Source organism: Quercus suber, unplaced genomic scaffold (assembly GCF_002906115.3).
Source record: "Quercus suber isolate HL8 unplaced genomic scaffold, Cork oak 2.0 scaffold_58, whole genome shotgun sequence".
Taxonomy (NCBI): Eukaryota; Viridiplantae; Streptophyta; class Magnoliopsida; order Fagales; family Fagaceae; genus Quercus; species Quercus suber.
The window spans coordinates 393,800-414,148 of record NW_027069523.1 but is presented as its reverse complement, the minus strand read 5'-3'; the positions used below and the strand labels follow the sequence as shown (position 1 = coordinate 414,148).

At 38.3% G+C, this 20,349-nt stretch overlaps 2 protein-coding genes across 5 annotated transcripts; both read right to left on the bottom strand.

The window, feature by feature from the left end:
• Positions 1–6,818, bottom strand: LOC112016233 (putative disease resistance protein RGA3). Of its 4 annotated transcripts, none has more exons than XM_065772385.1 (5): positions 3,777–6,818; positions 2,925–3,151; positions 2,610–2,811; positions 1,663–2,100; positions 1–673 (listed from the first exon to the last, which is right to left on the bottom strand). In XM_065772385.1, exon 1 carries the CDS (start codon positions 5,983–5,985, stop codon positions 3,802–3,804), a length of 2,184 nt encoding a protein of 727 aa, XP_065628457.1. In that variant the 5' UTR covers positions 5,986–6,818; the 3' UTR covers positions 1–673; positions 1,663–2,100; positions 2,610–2,811; positions 2,925–3,151; positions 3,777–3,801. The 4 variants fall into 4 exon arrangements, with proteins under 4 accessions (XP_065628457.1, XP_023904523.1, XP_023904522.1 ...); XM_024048755.2 differs by lacking the exon at positions 2,925–3,151 and having other exon boundaries at positions 1,663–1,731; positions 1,841–2,100; positions 3,777–6,817; XM_024048754.2 differs by lacking the exon at positions 2,925–3,151 and having other exon boundaries at positions 3,777–6,817.
• Positions 6,006–6,677, bottom strand: LOC112016219 (putative disease resistance protein RGA1). Its single transcript, XM_024048739.2, has one exon. It carries the CDS (start codon positions 6,675–6,677, stop codon positions 6,006–6,008), a length of 672 nt encoding a protein of 223 aa, XP_023904507.2.
• Positions 6,819–20,349: the final 13,531 nt, after the last annotated feature.

Below are 20,349 nucleotides of genomic sequence, written 5' to 3'. Positions count from 1 at the left end.
TTATTTGTTACACTATTTCGTGATCGTGAGATTTATCTTTTTCGGAAATTGTGTGTACAACAAGGATTTCACTATTATCAAAGAAAAAAAATACAAAATGCGGCAGTACAGTTTTTTTTCTCTCTCAAAAACTACATCAAAAAACCTTAATCACCAAAAAAATGGTCGGCTCAAACCTCCACTCCATGGACTAAGCCTCAGAAAATCTCCCATTAAAAAACCACGCAACATCATTTCAAGTTGGATCGTCATCTAGATCAAATACAACTAGGATCCACAAAGCCCAACACCTCCTAGCTCTTAAATAGCTCTCTAATTGAACACATACTGAATTAATTGTAGGCAATTAACTAAAATGTAGTAAATTCATTCCTCATTACAATGCATCACTTGCACATTCAGCATACACATCTGTAGGATCTGCTGAACAGCACATAGGGAGCATACAGCAACATAAACAGCAAGGAGCACATGAAGTAGCAAAGGCAGCACACTGCACTGCAGCCTGCAGGCAGTGGGCATAACACGCAGATGCAGCAGGCCAAACACAGAACAGCTGCAGGTAGATATAGCAGCACAGGCAACTCATTGCATCAGGCAACACGGCAACACACACAGCATACACATGCAGGCTAATACAAGGCAGCAAAGCTGGCAGCAAGGTAGCTTGCACCTGCAAGGTTCCTAACAATTAACAAACTGAAATCTTATCTATAGAATACCTTTAATTTTTGTTTTACAACTTATGGATCAATTTAAAAGTTCCAGAAAACTTATTCACAAGGAAAAAAGGATTCCTAAAACAATTCTAATTAATTTGCTACCATATAAGAACTCAGTTTTGATTAAAATACTCCTAAAAACTTTTTGAAACAAGAAAATTAAACCTTATTCTAGAAAATTCTTAAATACAAAAATTAGAAATAAAAATTTTCCATGACAAGCACAATGTTCTTTGTTAGACCCTTTCACTTAAAAAGAACTTGTCAACAAGTTCTAGCTTCAAATTGAAAATTTCCAATCCATAGGAAAAGATATTTCGAATGCTTCACAATCTTTAAATTCCTAGTAAATTTATTCTAGGGAAAAGCAACTTAAAAATTTTTCACCTCATTTTTTAATTGATTTGCAACATTAACCAGCAATGAATTAATGACAAAATTAGAAGTTAGAACCCCAAGAAAATCATTAACTTGTGGCATGTTTCCTATGGGATTATGTGATTTCTTAGAAGCTTCCATATTTTCTTCCTTGATCCTTCATGAATTTCTTGCTAAAGCTTTTTTTCAACCTCCAACTTTTTGACCTGACTTGATATCTCAGAAATTTTAGAATGAAATTTTTCTTTATTAAATTCAAGAACACGCTGGGACTTCTCTTAATAATAAAAAAATTTTCCCATCATTTCTCAACAAATCTATATGTCTCTTTAGAATTATATACATTTCCCTTCCTCAATTCATGGCTTACCTAATAGTATATGACAAAGATCTTTTGGATCCTTGGTAATGAAATAGCATTAAATTTTATTGAGATAATTACTTACAGTGTTGTATGCAATTATAAATTTATTATCAAAACTCATTTTAGCTTATGCATCCAAATTTGTGAAAGATTGAGCAAACTTTTGGTTGATACACTCCTTTGTTGAGTACTTTATACCTATAATAATTTCTGCAGTTCTTCCACTCCCACCAATTGTGTATTAAGATTTGTGATGAATGATAGCAACTGCATGACAAAGAGAAGAAAAAAAGGCAGGTAAAGTCACTATTAATCATACTTTGCATTAGCCCAAAGAGGGGGGAGGCAGTACATCTAAGTTTTTAGTATTAAATACCTACTTCAAGGAAATAAACCAAAACTAAATAGGAATGTCTTGGAGTGAGACATGATGGGATCAAGACAGCATAGAAATCGTAACAAACCCATAGGGAACTCTGTTCACTTCCATGAATATTGCTCTAGAAAAAGAGGTTTACTAATTGTTATTAATATGACTCAGAAAGCCAAGGTGTTTATAAGACTTTTTCTCAACTCCTGATAGTCACTTGACTCGCCGTCCCTCACATTGAAGTCCATCCCGTGACATTCTTCAGCCTTTGAGACAAGAAAAAAAACATAAAGTATTGAATTAAAACTTGATAAATAGCAAGTAAATAATCCACTAACATTAAATCTGGATGGAATGCAGCTTCAAGGCTAGTGGGCTCCTTTCTTTTTTCCTAATTTTTATATCCTTTTTGATGAATTTTACAAAATTATTACTTCTAGATGCAAGATTATGCAAAGATGTTACTGGCGAATTGCCATTCATATGTCACCACATTGATTGAGTACTAAAGTTTTGCCTTTACATGTGTCACTACATTGATTGAGTACTAAAGAAAGCCACAATTCAGGTTCTGATTGTCCTACAACATCTTTGAAATGATAAAAAAAGATGTTGTACAAAAACCTTTTGCATGATATCTGGATTCAATGAAGTCCAGAAAGAACGAAACATTTTATATGATGTCTTAAGTTTGAGAAACCAAAATATTTTTGGGAACTCAATATGTTGGAATTGCAACCATAGCACCAGAAGAAAAATAAAAATTCAAATTTACCTGTTGTTGAATCAGAATTTAAATACTTGGGTTGAACTCAAACCAAGAGTTAAATAGCTTGATTGTCTACTGCATAAGTATTGGGCAGCAACAGATAGTAGCAAGGGGCAGCCATTTATCAAATTATCCCTCTTCCTGTGGGTAAAATCCCTCTCTTTCCCTTCTCCATGGAATACTGTAATGCTTCAATCACTCAGAAAACCTGTGACAGTAAAAATCATTGAAAATTAGCACTTATGCTTCCAAACTCAAAAAGATAAGGATATTGCTTAAGTTGCAAATGGTCAGCTATTTAGTTCACCCTTCATGCTTTACCATATGGCATAGATTACTCCAAGGAAGTACACTGATACAATATGCTAGTATATTTTTATCATTATGAAGAGAGATTTATTTGGAGGGCCTTTTTCTGGTCAAGCTTTCTGAAAGAAACAAAAGCAACATGAGACCATTTTCTCTAATATAAGCTTCATCCTTGTGCATTTGCTTCCTCCATCATGTGAGCCTAACAGAGTGCCAATCAACCAAGCCACCACGCATGCCTGACAAGTGCATCCACATGTGAATATTGCACTAGTATAAGATATGCTTCTTCGTATACTAGAGTTTGGGTTACATGAGATTGAAATAGAATAAATATTTACCACAAGATTGGTACAGGGAAAACATCTTGTGAGAAAAGTTTAATAAGAAATAACATGATATGCCTTGCACTAGAAGAGTACATAACATCTTGTGCAGTTGTTGCATGCACATCACCACTTGGCATTGATCATTGATTCTTTGATAGATAACATTGTTATATTGATGGAAATTGCAAAACATTCTGCCAATTGCACACAGCATTTTGCAATTTTAAAAGAATGAGATATATGATGACATAAATTTGGGCAGAGAAAAATCCATACAAAATAACTGTATATAGAAATAAAAAGAATAAAAATATTCCCTCTCCATAACTTTCCATTCAAACATATACTTTTTTTCTTTTGACATATGTAATCTCCTTATATTTGTTCTTAAACACCATCAACATTTCAATAACATTGTTTTTTATTTTTTTGGGATAGGTTCTGCCAGGCAATTATGCAATTAAATTCATATTTGTATCCAAATAGAAGTAGAACTGTAAGTTACTAGCGAATGGATGAGTTTTGGAATACTCACATGGAACAGAGAATTGACTTTGCCTTCAATGATCTTCTTCTTCAAGATTCAGGTGAATATTGTAGATTCTTGGGATGTGAATAATCTTGGGTCCATTATCTCTTTTTTGGCAATCTTCTTTGAGAATTGGACTCTCCCTAATACACAATTCCTTCAATGGAGTTGTATGAAAAAAGTGTGGCAGTGCTTTTAGCTTAGGGCAGCCAACAATTTCCAAATACAGAAGACAGGGCATTATAGTAAAGCAATCTTCTTCTTTCAACCCCCCAATCCCACCCCATTCCTCCCACTCTTTCATGTTCCAAAATATTAGAGATTTCAAATTTGGGAACAAGATAAGTGATGCTGATAATCCCTTGTATTTCTTGTCTTTAAATTCTATTCCCAAAAATTCAACTCCCACCTTTTTCACACTATCTGCATTTCGTATTTCTAATGATTCAAGGCATGGAAGCTTCCCCAAAGGAGGTATAGAATCTAATTTTTTGCAATCTATGATTTCAAGCTTTTTCAGTTTGGTTAAGGACATAATCCAATTGGGAAACATTGTGCTGCCCTCATACCAATAGATTTGTAAATGCTCCAAGTTTGGATGTGGCTCTAAGACATTGAGAATTAGTACATTATTCTCCATTCTTCTACTCTCTTCACTTGTCCCATCAAAATTTAAACGCACACGACAAAGGTGTATTTTCTCTTTGAGATGTGCATTCTCAGCCTCAACCACATCTATCACATTTCCCAACCCTTTTATCACAAGAGCTCCTTGAAGGTAGTTCAAAAGTTTCAATTCTTCAAGTTTACATCCTCCAATATCACCCCTACCACTTACAACAAATTGCTCCAATGTTCTAAGAGAACTCAATTTCCCAATACCCATTGGAAATGGCTTTGTAAAATTAATCCCATGAAGAACAAGATGTCTTAACTTAATTAGTTTACTCATCCCTTGAGGCAGTTTCTCAATGCCATGACATCTACTAATATTCAAAGTTTGTAAATTACACAAATTACATATTGATTCAGGCAATACTTTCAATTTACTGTTATAAGATAAGTCAATGAATCTTAAATGTATTAATTTTTCCACCTCATCCGGAAGTTTCTCAATAGAACTACAACTCAGATTTAATGCACGTAAACATGTCAAACGTTGTAGTAAATCAGGTAGGACATGGTTAATGTTTGAGAATGAAGTCTTCAAAGGTAAGAGAGTGCGTAAATTTTTTGCCGTGTACACTGCCACAGGAAATTGTGTTTCTCCTCTGGGTGCTATTGACAAATGGCGAGTACTTTTGTGGAAAGAGTCTATCCCAAACTCTTTATCACCATTGACTTCAATTGAAAAGCATTCATTTTTCATTATTAATTGAGCAAAGTCGTGCACTATATCATGCATTTTGCAACTTCTTATCATATCATCATGCTCATCTTTCTCAAAATCTTGGAAGAAGGAACGCATGGCCAAGTTTTCGAAGTACTCTTCTCCAATAATTTCCAATTCCATATACATATTTTCTTCTGAGTTGAGATATCCTTGTGCCATCCATAGTTTGACCAGATCATTTGTATAAATCACATAATCTTTAGGAAAGATGGCACAGTATGAGAAACATCGTTTCATTGTGAAGGGTAATTCATAATAACTCAATAACAATGGTGCAAAAAGACCTTTTTCAACATCTTCTAATTTCCACAAACTACTATCTAAAACATTTTTCCATTGTTCTTTACTTTTCTTGAAGCGCATAAGACTCCCTAAAGTCTTTGCAGCAAGTGGCAAGCCTTTGCATTTCTTTGCTATTTCTCTACCAAGGTCTTCTAGTTGCTTACATTGCTGTAGGCTCTTCTCCAAAAATGCAATTTTACTGAATATCAGCCAGCAATCTCCATCAGACAGTGCCTCCAAATTGATCCTGTAGGCACTCCCCATAATTTCTGCAACTCTTTCTTTACGTGTAGTCACTAGAATTCTACTACCTTGGGCACCATATTGGAGTGCTAGTTTAAATGGCTCCCAAATTGTGTAGTCTTCAGTCCATACATCATCTAAGACAAGAAAGAACTTCTTTCCCTTGATCAAATTACAAATACTTTTTAGTAGAGTTTCCAATTCAGTATAGTTGTCGGGGGAAAGACCTCCAACTTCTTGAATGATTGCTTTGGCAACCCTAACACCATTGAAAGGTTCAGAAACATAAACCCACATTCTACATTGAAAATGGGCCTTCACCTCATGATCATTGTAGAGTAATTGGGCAAGTGTTGTTTTCCAATGCCTCCCATACCCATTAAAGATATGACATGAGGGCTTCTCTCTTCATGACCACCCTTGCCTAATAGGTTGCTTATTAGATCACACCTATCCTTATCACGACCACATATATTAGACACATCAACAAAGGATGTACTTTTTGGTCTCTCAACTTCTTCAATGCCCCTAGACAATTCAAACCTGAAAATCTCTTTCTCTCTTACAATCTCATCTACTTTTCCATTCAATTCTTTTATCTTGTGAGCAATATCATAACGGAAAAAAAGTTGTTTTACTTGACTCAAATAACCAGAAGAGGAAGGAATGATGGAGCTTACCTTCCTCTTGAGATCAGAAATCTTATCAACTCTTCTTTCTTTCTCAATTTCTGATTTGAGTATTGCAGTGTTCCACTCATCCAACACATCCTCCACATCATAGGATACATCTTTGAGCTTATCTATCCAAAGCTTCACAGGTTTCTCTTTCACTTGTCTTTTCTCAGCATCATTGAGCACCATCTGGATTATCTGGAAATTGCTTGCAAGCTTTTGGACTTCCTCGTCAACACCCAGAACCAACTTAAACTCTTGAGTAGTGATTGAAGACAACTGCTCTAAGATGATACAAACTAGAGCCTCAGCCATGCTAAAGGTAGCAGATTGATAAGAACAAGAATAGGAGATTGTTGAACGTTTGTTGTATACTTTGAAAAGCTATAGGAGAAAGTTGACTTTTTGTTGTATAGTTGGAAACTGTCAAGTTATGAGGTGGCCCAGGTGGGTGTGCCAACTGAGCTCAGCTAATTTACTTGTTTAGAAAACTTGCCACCTAATTTAGAAAAGCGCAACCTACCTAATGCGAAGCTTTAGCAATTATATATATATATATATATATATATTTTTTTTTTGAGCGCAGTACGATACTTAGAAGTTATATTTTGAGTAATACTGCCTACACAAATTATTTTATAATATTTTTACAAATAGTTAATGTGACAAATTTTTATTAGTTCTAATATGAGCTCATCACTAACATCACATTTATACTTACAATAACTATTTGAAAAATGCTAAAATCACATCAATAGTTTGTAAAAATGTTGAAAAATAGTTTGTGTCTATAGCATTACTCTTATATTTTATATAATGTAAAACGTACTTGGCATTTTACAAGCCACGTTCATATTTAGGAAAAAGTTAGTAGATGATCTAAATGTATCGATTTAAAAAATATTTTTAGAAACTTTTTAAGAAAAAAGAAAAAATAATTAATTTTTATAACATTTTTTCTATATTTTTCATGAAAATAATAATAAAACATTTCTAAAATGATCCATTAACAACTGTCCTAATGACATCTGTTAACTAGACCTATTAAAAAAAAAACTCGAATTGCCAATATTTTTGTAATTCTCAATTGACAATTTTTAGTTTTTTCAAAAGAAACACCCAGAATTCAAATTTTCTCATTTTTTATTGTAACTATTAAATTATTTTTTTAAGAAAAAACTCAATGCACTCACACTAGTAGAATTTTTAATTTTTATATGTAATTCAATTATTACAATAAATGGGAGGAGAAATTCAACCTTGCTTTCTCTTGCAAAATTGACCAATCAATGTCATTGAACTACAATAATATGAAACAATTTTTTTTTTTTAGCTTTGCCACCTGTTGATGCTCATTTTTTACAAAGGGCCCAACAGCAAAAGAAGTCCAACAATAGAGAAGGTGAGAAGGAAATGAGAGGCAAAATGGTAAAGAAATAAGGAAACAAGCCCAACGGGTTGAAGTAGTAGGATTGATGGCCAGCATGCCCATGAAGATGAAAAGAGGTAAAGAATGAGTAAATGAGCCAAAAGAGCCCAAGGAATGAAACAATAAGCCTATGGGAATAATAAGAGTCAAAGAAGAAGTAAACGGGACAAGGAAGCCCAGAGAATGAATTGGTAAACTCAATGGGTTGGCATAATGGCCAATAAGCCTAAAAAGGTAATAAGAGGTAAAAGTGTAGTAAAAGGGTTGAGAAAGCCTAGAGAATTTAGCAATAAGCCCATGGGCGTAAAAAGAGGTAAAAATGTAGCAAATGGGCCAAGGAAGCCCGAGGAATAAGGTGGTAAAATAGGCTATCGTGGTAGGAATGTTGGCTAATAAGCCCAAAAGAGGTAAAGACGTGGAAAGTGGGCCAAGAAAGCCCTGAGCAAAGGATTGACGAAGAAGTGGGTTGACATGGCAGGAACATCAGCCCGCAAGCCCACGGGATAATAAGAAATAAAAAGAAAGGCAAAGCTATAGCAGACACAACAAGTGATATGGTAGGATTAGTAGCCAAAAAGGCCACAGCCATAAAGAAGGAAGTATGGGCTTAGCAGGAAGATGAAGACTTTTGCCCAAGTGATACCCAATCCAAGAAGGGATGAAAGGAAGAAAATATGAGTCCAAAAGCCCACACATCCTTCACACCACAAAAGATAAACATCAACTAGTACATACAATAGAATCAAACAACACAAGAGTAGTAGAAATAGTGTGAAGGCCAGAAAGAGACAAATTCAGATGGAGCGGAGCATGCACAAATGGCCAAGGCACCACATACTTGTACCCAACATGGGAAGTGGGCCATTGGTCAAGGTATTCAGAAGGTGTAGTTTGGCGGTAGGGAGAAAATGGGTCTATTTTGGAGTTTCCGCTCAAGCTTTTTTGGGGGAAATGTCTTATTGTGATGGCATCTCACCCCAAAAAGGTAAGTATGGGTTGTGACCACTTGATACACGCCATAGAGGTAAGTGATAAGGCAGCTTAATCCTTATCCATATAGATAAAACAAAAACAGAGAGAGGAAATAAATAAGACAAGTAATTTTGTCTGGGAATGAAAAGTGGTACAACCAACACACTTTGAGCAAAAGTAGTGGCTGGGCAGCCGGTAGGCTAGTGGGCAGTCCTGGAGGGATACCCATACAAAGCCAAAAGTAGTTGAGGGATGAAAATGATAAATCCCACAATGGCAGATGGAAGGGGGTAGCCATGAACAATGAAGGGAGACAAACAGACGGGTGGGAGAAAGTAGGAAAGAAAGGAGAGGAAACAAAAAAAGAACACACAAAAAAGCCAGAGAGAAAAGAAAGAAAGATTGGAGAGGAAACTAGAGAGAAAGAAAGTGAATGGTAGGAATAGAGGCATGCATCAATAGACTATCTTTTCTCTCTCTCTTGGCAGACCTACTCTCTGAAGATTAAGAATTGAAGCTCAAACCATTTAGACCATTTCTCCAAAATGTGTAACTTTTATGGCATGAGCCTTTCTTGAGGCTACTCACGGTAGAGATTGGCTCCCTTCTTGGGTCCGCTTCTGCTGAAAAGTTCAGCTTATTGTCTGGCAGACAAGTTTTCCTCTTTTCTTTTCTTTTTTCTTTTTTTTTTTTTAACTATTCGTATTTGTTGGGTGATTTGCCTATTATTCAGTTATTAAGTTATTTGCCTTTTCTGCTGTAGTGTTATTTCTATTTGTTGTATTATTCTGCTGTAACTCTATTTTATCATCTTCTCGGTGTTAGTTTTATTTATTCCGTTTAGTATTGTAGTTATCCTATTGTATTGTATTCCTGTCATAACGTTTGTAACAGTTATTCTTGCTATGACCACGCCATACGCTCTGCCTATAGCACTTATGCCAGGGTGCGTCTACATTGGGTTAGCTCAACTTGTGCACAAGCTGGCCTAAAGTGTAGCCTCAGTAAGGCCAGTCCCAACTCTCTTACCTCAGACTAACGAGCCGCAGCGCAATAGAAGGGATTGAGGCCCAACAATGTAAAAAAGGCCCACCACACCACCAAATTAAGAAAAGCACAACCTGCCCAACCTATGGGCTAATCTTAAGTTTTGGCATTATTTACTTCAATTTATTGTGATTATTCACCACAAATTATGGGACATTTGTAATGTACACCATAAATTACAAAGTTTAATAATCAATATCTTTATTCAAGATTAATTTCATAATTTGTGATGCCAACTCCGCCGCTCACATTGGTAATTAAATTAACAGATTTTAGTGGGCAAGTTTTTGTAATTTTCTGTTTTTCTCCTTGGTTAGCAACTCCTATTTTCCAACTTCATTAAATCCAATTCGTGTTTTTTTAGTGGGCAAGTTACACTCCCACTTCTTGAGGGAGAAAACACCTCAATTCATGAATTTGTTTTTTCATTTTTTGTTAATCAATCCATGCAGGAGTTTTACTCACACTTGTTAAGGAGAAAAAAGCTTAGTTAATATAACATATTGAAATACACTTAACACAAAAGGCGTATAAACTCAATGGATATGAGCTCAACTATGTTATATGAACCACACATTCTTCTCATCATTATTCATAGTTGAACTTCACTCACACATGTATGCCAATACCACTCCTGCTTTCATATATTTAACTCAATGATTCTTTTTTTATGTGGCACCTTTCTCATTTTTATTTGATTCAAAAATTTAGCAATATAATATTTAGCTCACTATTTTCTACCCTCTTATCATGTACAGGACATAAAATTTGATCTTGCTAACTAACAGAAAATAATTAGTCTGTCTCAAAAGTTTGATGGGTTTATGTGTCACCAAGGAAAAAAGATAATCTCAATCTAACTGAGGGTTTAATTTTCATCAGTTACTAGCAAGTGGCAACACTAAAAGTGAAATTTGATTCTTGCAGGGCTTTAGGAAGATTGATCCAGATACATGGGAGTTTGTCATTGAATGAAGAAAATAGTTCAAATCAAATCCACTATCTACAAAATTTGTCCAAATTTCAAACTGCTTGCATATGGGGATGAAGCAAACAAAAAATGGCATAAGCAGTGTAGTCAACTACCTTCTTAGCACCAGCTGCCAATAATTGATCTATACTTTGACCTCCATAATTAGTTTTAACATGGCAGCCTGCAGCAACTGAAAGCTGAATTGCAGCAAAACCTACTGTGAACAGTGGCTGAGGATGCAATCATGAGTGAATACTGAATGACAATGCACCATAAAGAACAAATGGTAATTTTCAATGGGAAAGTTAATACGTCATACATCCCATCCTCATTTGTAGTGTTCATGTAAAAGCATAACTGAAGCTAATACAAATTGCTATCAAAATAAAAACGAAGGTTAAATGCAGGAATCCACCCAAAACAATAGGGTCATTTGCAATTGTTGGTATTTTCGGCTGATCCTTGGGTATAAATGAAGGTGGATCGAATAAGGAAGCATGCAAGGTGAGCTACAGAGATAGCAAAATAACTTCTTCTGTGTGTGTGCACCAGATGGACGTAGGCATATTGCCAAACCACGTAAATTCCTTAAGTCATATTATCTTCTCTCTCTCTTCTTTAACCTTGTGTTAACAGATTAATTCACCCAATTCGCACAACAACTGGTATGATCAGAGCTCTAGGTTGATTTATTCAATGGAGATCAACACTTCTATTGTCAAGGTAGACGTAGTTAAGTTCAACGGAACTGGTAACTTCAGGTTATGGCAAATAAGGGTGAAAGATCTGTTGGTACAACAAGGTTTGGTGAAGGCTTTGTATGAGAAAGCAAAGAAACCAGAGACGATGACGAATGTCGAATGGGAAGAACTCGATACGAAGGCGGTCGGTACAATTCAACTATGTTTGGTAGACGAGCTTATGTATGATGTCTTGGATGATGTGTCTACTACGGCTATATGGTTGAAGTTGGAGAGCCGGTATATGTCTAAGTCCCTCACAAATAAACTTAATCTTAAGCGAAAACTGTATGAGCTTAAGATGGTAGAGGGTGTGGATTTGGCTCAACACGTCCACACGTTCAATAAAATTATCAGTGACTTGTTGCTAGGGGTGGCAATTCGTGTTTGCGTGTCGGGTTCGTGTTGTGTCAATTCTGAGTATTTGACTACATAAGTTAATACTAACCCGACCTGTTTATTAAACGGGTCAAGATTCTAACACGACCCATTTATTAAACGGGTCAATCGTGTTGACCTGTTTGTCAGATTTTATCAAAATGAAAAAAAAAATTATGAAAAAACAAACAAATAAATATTTTTAATATAAAATTCAGAACTAAAGAATAATTGTATCAAAAATAATCATTCAAAACTAAAGCATATCCCAATATCACAAATAATCAATCACAATATGTCAACGAAAATAAATCACAACAACTAATATGTTTATATACCTAGAGCTTGAAGGGTATATTAGTAAAATGTCATTTAATTAAACAGGTCAGACGGGTCAAATGGATTATATGTGTTCAACACTTACCCAACCTATTTATTAAATGGGTCAGCCGTGTTAACCCGAATATGATACGAACCCATTAAGTCTTAACCCATAACTTGCTAATTTCATGTCGTGTCGTGTCGGGTTCGCGGGTCATGTCAAATTTTGCCACCCCTACTTGTTACGGATCGATATAAAATTTGATGATGAAAACAAGGTGATGATGCTTTTGTCCTCCCTCTTGGCATCCTATGAACACTTGGTTACAACCCTGCTTTGGGGGAAAGAGACTCTGGAATTTGAAGAGATCTTAGGAGCCTTGTTGGATTACTACCAACAGAAGTAGAATTTGGGAGAAAGTTCTGGTAAAGGGCTTATGGTAAAGGGTAATCAAGATCGTGGAAGGAAGAAAGATAGAGATCACAGTTCTGCTAGGGGACATAGTAGATCCAAATCCAAAAGCAAAACAGTGAAGTGCTATAAATGCCAAAAGAAGGGGCATATTAAGCAACATTGTCCAGAGTGGAAAAGAGGCAAGGACAAAGACAAGGAAGGGTCATCAAGATCTGCAAACATTGTGGCAGCAAATTTAGATTCAGATGGAGATATGCTTTCTGTTTCATCTAGTGCCAACAGGCTAATCGATTCTTAGGTTCTGGATTCAGCATGTTCTTTCCACGTGACTCTTCATGGAGATTGGTTCGACACTTACAAGTCAGTTAATTGTGGTTCTGTTCTAATGGGAAACGATGCTACTTGTAAAGTTGTTAGAATAGGAACAATTAGGATAAAGATGTTCGATAATGTGGTGTGTACATTAGGAGAGGTACGACAAGTTCCAGAGGTGAAAAAGAATTTAATTTCATTGGGAACCCTAGACTCTAATGGCTATTGCTACAAGTCTGAGAATGGGTTAATGAAGGTGTCAAAGGGCGTTATGGTTGTGATGAAGGGGCAAAAAGTAGAAGGTAATATCTACAAGCTACTCAGCAATACCATTGTAGGTGGAGTTGCTGTAGTGACTAAATCTGAGCAGGATGATACACTCTTGTGGCATATACGACTAGGGCATATGAATGAGCGTGGTATGAGGGAATTGCAAAAGAGAAATCTGTTGGTTGGAGTTAAGTCACGTAAGTTAGATTTCTGCAAATACTGTGTCATGGGAAAGCAGTGTAGTATGCGATTCAAAACAACCACGCACAAGACAGAGGGTATATTGGATTATGTACACTCTGATATTTAGGGGCCGGTGCAAGTGGTCTCTAAAGGTGGAGCTCGGTATTTTATGAGTTTCATTGATGATTATTCTAGAAAGGTTTGGGTTTACTTCTTGAAAAACAAGTCTGAGGCATTTGCAAAGTTCAAGAAGGGGAAAGCCGAAGTGGAAAACCAGACTGGAAGGAAGATCAAGTGCCTAAGATCTGATAATGGCACTGAGTACAAGGATGGGGAGTTCTTGAAGTTTTGTGAAGAGCATGGTATTAAAAGGCACTTTACAGTATGAAGAACACCTCAACATAATGGAATGGCTGAGAGACTTAACCGGACAATCGGTGAGATAGCTACATGCATAAGACTGAATGTTGGGCTTCCTAAAGTCTTCTGGACTGAAGCAATGAACATGGCTTGTTACATTCTTGACTGATCACCTAGAGCTGTGCTTGATGGGAAAGTTGTTGAAGAGGTATGGACAGGGAAAGAAGTTGATTACTCGTTGATGAGGATATTCGGGTGTCCAGCCTATGTTCATATTCCTATCGAAGAAAGGTCAAAGCTTGATTCAAAATCCAAGAAGTGTATTTTTCTCAGGTTCAAGAAAGGAGTAAAATGGTACAAGCTTTGGGATCTAGTGGCACAAAAGGTGATGATTAGCAAGGATGTGGTGTTTGATGAGAAGTCCATGATAAAAGATTTCAGAAAGGAAGAAGAGTGTCAAGAAAAGGGAAGTAGTAGTGACAGCAATAGATCAGTGGTGTAGGTGGAGCTAGATGAAGTGGAGTCTCATCTAGAGAAGGAACCTCATAATAGTGATCAAGAAGATCACAACATGATATCAGAATGGCCTAAACGCAACATAAGACCACCAGTCAGGTATGGTTTCGAGGATCTTGCTTCTTATTGCTTAGTAATCAATAGTGGGGATCCTTCCACTTTTAAGGAAGCAATTGATAGCTCTAAAAGGGACAAGTGGATTGAAGCTATGGTGGAGGAGATGGAGTCTTTAAATAAGAACAAGACTTGGGAGTTGTCAGAACTTCCAAAGGGAAAGAAACTGATAGGTTGCAAGTGGGTGTTCAGAAAGAAGGAAGCAGTATTAGAAAAGGAAGGAGAACAGTTCAAAGTAATATTGGTAGCAAAGGGATATTCACAAAGACATGGGATTGACTACGATGAGGTTTTCTCACTCGTGGTTAGGCATACTTCTATCAGGGTAATGCTGGCCTTGGTAGCACATCAGGATCTGGAATTAGAACAACTGGATGTGAAGACGATGTTCCTTCATGGGAATTTGGAGGAAGAAATCTTCATGGAACAACCAGAGGGGTTCAAGAAACCTGGTACGGAGAATCTTGTCTCCAGGTTGAAGAAGTCACTCTATGGGCTTAAACAATCTCCCAGACAATGGTACAAGAGGTTTGATTCCTATATGATTCAGATTGGTTATATCCATTGTGAGTATGATTTCTACGTATATGTTAAGATGCTTGATGATGGTTCTTATATTTTCTTGTTATTGTATGTTGATGACATGTTAATTGCTGCAAAGAGCATGTGTGAGGTTGACAGGTTAAAAGGTTTGTAGCGCAAAGAGTTTGACATGAAAGACTTGGGTACTGCTAAAAAAATTGTGGGTATGAAGATTCGTAAGGATAGGAATTCAAGAAAGCTGTGGATATCTTAGAAGAACTATATCAGAAAAGTTCTTGAAAAATTCAACATGTAAGATGATAATCCTGTAAGCACCCCATTGGCAAATCACTTCAAATTATCTAGTAGTTAGTGCCCGAAGAATGAAAAGAAATTGAAGATATGTCAAAGGTTCCATAGGCAAGTGCAGTTGGGTGTTTAATGTACGCGATGGTTTGCACCAGGCCAGATTTGGCTCATGCAGTAAGTACTGTCAGTAAGTACATGACAAACCCAGGTAGAGAGCACTGGAATGCAGTGAAGTGGATATTTAGATACCTGAATGGAACCGCAGGATATGAGATCTTGTTTGCAAGGCAACATAGTGATAATTCAGTGGTAGGATATGTGGATTCAGACTATGCAGGCAATATAGATGACAGAAGGTCTACAACAGGTTATGTGGTCACACTGTTAGGAGGGCCTGTTTGTTGGAGATCCACACTACAATCCTTAGTAGCTGTGTCTACTACAGAAGCTGAGTACATGGTGGTAGCTGAAGTTACAAAGGAAGCAAACCCAGGTAGAGAGCACTGGAATGCAGTGAAGTGGATATTTAGATACCTGAATGGAACCGCAGGATATGAGATCTTGTTTGCAAGGCAACATAGTGATAATTCAGTGGTAGGATATGTGGATTCAGACTATGCAGGCAATATAGATGACAGAAGGTCTACAACAGGTTATGTGGTCACACTGTTAGGAGGGCCTGTTTGTTGGAGATCCACACTACAATCCTTAGTAGCTGTGTCTACTACAGAAGCTGAGTACATGGTGGTAGCTGAAGTTACAAAGGAAGCACTGTGGTTGAAAGGGCTAGTCAAAGAGCTTGGTTTGAACCAAGGAGGAGTCCAATTGCATTGTGATAGTCAAAATGCCATTTACTTGGCAAAGCATCAAGTTTATCATGCTAGGACAAAGCATATTGATGTGAGATTCCATAAGATAAGGGAGTTGACTGCTACAGGAGAAATTATTCTTGAGAAGATTGACACTTCAGAAAATGCAGCTGATATGTTGACAAAGCCGGTACCTACAAGCAAGTTCAAGCACTGCTTGGACTTGATCAATGTTCGTAGCTTGTGATAGCCCGTAAGGGCTAAGGTGGAGGTGATTGAAGAGTTTAGTTTGAAAAGCTTGATACAATTCAAGCCAAGGTGGAGATTTGTTGGAATGGCTTGAATTGTCAAAATTGGTGGCTTGGCAATTAGACAACAAACAATCAAGAAGTTGCATTTAAATGTTGCATGTCAAGCCATGGCCGAATTTATTGACTCCTTTGATAGAAGTCTTGCATTATTCTCATGTTTTGGAACACTTCACCTTTTAACTAAAATGTATGTATCCATTGGCATTCATGAATTGTCCAGAAAGGGTAAGGAACCAACTTGAACAATATTCATGCATTCTTTGTTCCAGCCGAAATGTATGACTTTATAGGCAATATATGGATGCATGCCTATGTTAGAAAGTATGACTTGATTCATGGATTTCTTAGCCACTATTGTTGACTTCCTTAACAATAGAAGTCTCTAGTGTGTGAAATTGTTGGTATTTTCAGCTGATCCTTGGCTATAAATAAAGGTGGATCGAATGTGGAAGCATGCAAGGTAAGCTACGGATATAGCAAAATAATTTCTTCTGTGTGTGCGCACCAGAGCTAGGAAGTTGTGTCTTGCAATTTGCCTAAATACAATAGGGTGTTCTCTATTTATTTGTGAGAGAACCAAGGGTGTATTTAGGGTTTGGGTTTATGTGAGAGTGTCTTCAAGTCATTGTTGTAATCTCCAAAATTATAGTGAAAATTATTCTGTTGCCTCCTGTGGACGTAGACATATTGCCAAACCACGTAAATTCCTTGTGTCATATTATCTTCTCTCACTCTTCTTTAACCTTGTGTTAATAGATTAATTCACCCAATTGGCACAACAGCGATGTACATCCTAAAACACTACAAATATTTGTGCTATTAAACACCCTGTCAAGAATATCTACAATGACAAATTAGAAGGCTAATGAGAACTAAGTAGTTAATTTTGACATAGTCCTAGTCAAGTCGGATATTAATGACATGCGCATTGGTCCATACTCTGAAATGAATGGTGTACCACAGTACAGGTAGATAATTGCAAATTCCGTCATCGTTTAAGGTGGATATCTACAATTAACCTTGAAAATTCATGCAATGATGATGCCGAAAATATCAACAGTGAGTTGCATAATGCTCGTACCCTCGAAACGACACCTGCACAAAGAAAAGAGGACCTAACAGAGAGCACCGGTGTGGTGCCGGCCAAATACCCTTCGAAGGTTAAGTTAGAACTTCTTTCAACTCTAGAGTGCTAGAGAGGGGTTCATTATGCGTACCTCGATTTATGAGAGTATTAGGCTTTTATAGTAGTTGAGGGTTGACCTTTTTCCTTGGAGTAGAAGTCTTTTCCTTATAGGGATCCTCATGGGCGTGGATCGCGGAATCCTTTCCTTATAGGATTCTAATACTAATCACGGGATACGAATAATTTCCTTAAATACCACGCGCAGAGGCCAAGTCAGAATTTTACACATATCCGTCGGCATAGGGGTTGTCGGCTTGCCTTATCCCCGTCAGCTATGTCGTCGTCAGTTCATTGCAGCGCTACTTAAGGGCTCCGAATCCGCATCCGTCAGCCTTGGATCCCTCTGCTCCTCCAGTTGTCCGAGGGCATCAGCTGACGGGTTGACCATGATTTATTTTTACATATCAGTTGCCCCTTACTCCATATCTCCGTCAGTTCAAGCTGACGGGCTATGGAGTTATTTTTGTTGCTGACCTTCATTTTAGCTAGGACAGAGAAAATATTACGGTTGGAATTAAATGCTTTGGACACGTGGCAAGTTTCGGTTGGCTCCGCTTCTGGACGAGGGCGTCGCTTCGTCTTCCGTGCGTTTTCCTTATGTATATATATGGCCCACCTTTCCCCATTTCTTCCTATTTGCTTTTGGTGATTCCTGGAGAGCTAATCCGTCGCCATACTCCGTCAGTACTACCATTATTTCTCTCGTCACCTCGTTAATCGTCACTTTTGAAAAACTCGTAAGTTTCTTTTCTTTCCTTGCACACTTTATTTTAATTATTTTCTTTAAAGTGAGGTCGTCATCCTAGGTGCTTAGTTTACACCCGTCACTTGTAGGTAGATGTCGAGTGATGCGTTGAGTGACCAGTCGTCGGTCCGCGAAGGAGCGGGCTACGACGAGGTATTTGGGTGAGGCTCAGGTAATGAGTCTGGGAGTTTCTCCTGGTCGTTAGAGAGGGAGACGTCGGCCCATACTCCCGTCAAGGAAGGGGGTCAGGGAAACGGTGGTCAGGAGGAAGAAGTAGGCGAGAAAGGTGAAGTTGGAGTAGGAGAGAGAAATAGTGACGGGGATGAAGGTGACGAGGAGTCTTGTGAAGGGACTTCTGGAAGTCCTGGAAGCAGTCGTCCCTTCATCCTTCCCAAGGACTGGGCCGTGAATAAGTTCCTTCCAAAGATGACACTTAAAATTTTTAAGGAATTACGCACCCGTTTCCAAATCCCCAACCATATTCCTATCCGTCTTCCTAGGGAGGGTGAGAAATGTTATATGGGAAGAATTGTAGATGTTGGCATGTACGATGCCATGTTTATTGCCGGGTTGAGACTGCCTCTGACGGCTTTACACCGTCAGCTGGCTGATTTCCTTGGTTTATCCGTCAGTCAGATTGCTCTAAACTCGTGGAGAATCTTTATTGGTGCTGAGGTACTGTGGGGTCGTCTAAGTGGAGGCCACCGTCAGCTTTCCTTGGATGAATTTTTCTACTGCTACAGACCCCGGCACCTTTCTTCCTCAAAGGGGATGTATCATTTTACCGTCAGGGAGAAGAAGTTGAGGCTGGTGTCTGAGATGCCAGATTCTAATAAAGCCTGGAAGAGTAGGTTCTTTTTTGTGGAAGGGACGGATTGGGTGTGCCGTCAGGAAGAGTGGGAAACGATACCTTTTGGTTGTTTCGACAATACTTGGGCGTTCGCTAGAGAGTCAGGTTTTAACCGTCAGCTTTTATCCTCGTCAGTTTGCTACGTATTACAATCTATTTTTTGAAAAGGTATTTAACGAAGTCAATTTATTCTTTTTCAGCCTTCACTCGTCCATCAATAACCGACGAGCAGGAAGATTTTATCCGTCGAGTTTTGGAGATACCCATAGAAGAGCGATCGTGTCAGGACTTGATTACCCTCGACACTCTTCATGCATACTGTGGAGGTCCCGAACCGACGCCTGAAGCTCGCAGATTGGAAGAGTTTTCCCGTCATCGTAAGTTCCTTGACCTATTCGTTACGTCGCTTTTTGTACTTTTAGTCGTCAGCTTCCCTTATGCGTTTCTTTTGCAGAGATGGACGTAGCTAAGGAACGAATCAGGGCTGCCGCTGCCCGTCTGAAGGAGGAAAGGAAGGCAAAGGGGGAGGCGACGTCTACGTCTGCCCCTCGGACCGTCACTAAGGGTTCCCAAAAAAGGAAACCTGACGGGGACGTCATTCGTCCATCGAAAAAGACAACTGTCACTCCTAGGAGTGAGCCCCCCGAGAAGTCGCCCCCCCAAGTCGGGCCATGGAGCAGGGAAGGGTGTTATGACCTCTTCTGGTCCCGTCCTGAAGGGGCCCCGTAGCCTGTTGACGCATAAAGATTTTGCCGTTGAAGCTATTGAAGCCCTTATAAGACCGACGGATATAGATCCTTGTGCTCAGCTAGGGACGGAAGAACTGGGGTCGTCCGCTTTGTTTGATCTCTCGCGGGTAAGCCGTCAGCCTTTTTGACTGACGTGCTTAATCTTTCTTTTTTGATAACTGACGGTTGTATCTTTTTCTACGCCTTGGTTCGTGTGAAGGCGCTGCAAGACCGGTGCGTGGCCAAGGAGGGGATCGTCACTCATGTTAGCAAACATAACGCTAACATGCGAGACCAGCAGGCTCAGTATAAGGAGGTGGTGCGCATACTTAACGTCGAGCTGAAAGAGGTAAAGGAGAAGTTGGAAGAGGCGAGCCGTCAGAAGGGCGAGCTAGAGAGAGAGCTGACGACCCTTCGTGGACAGTTGGAGACGGCAGGGGCTAACGCTGTTGAGAAATTCAAAGCGTCAGACTCCTTCATCGATTCTTGTGGTGGCT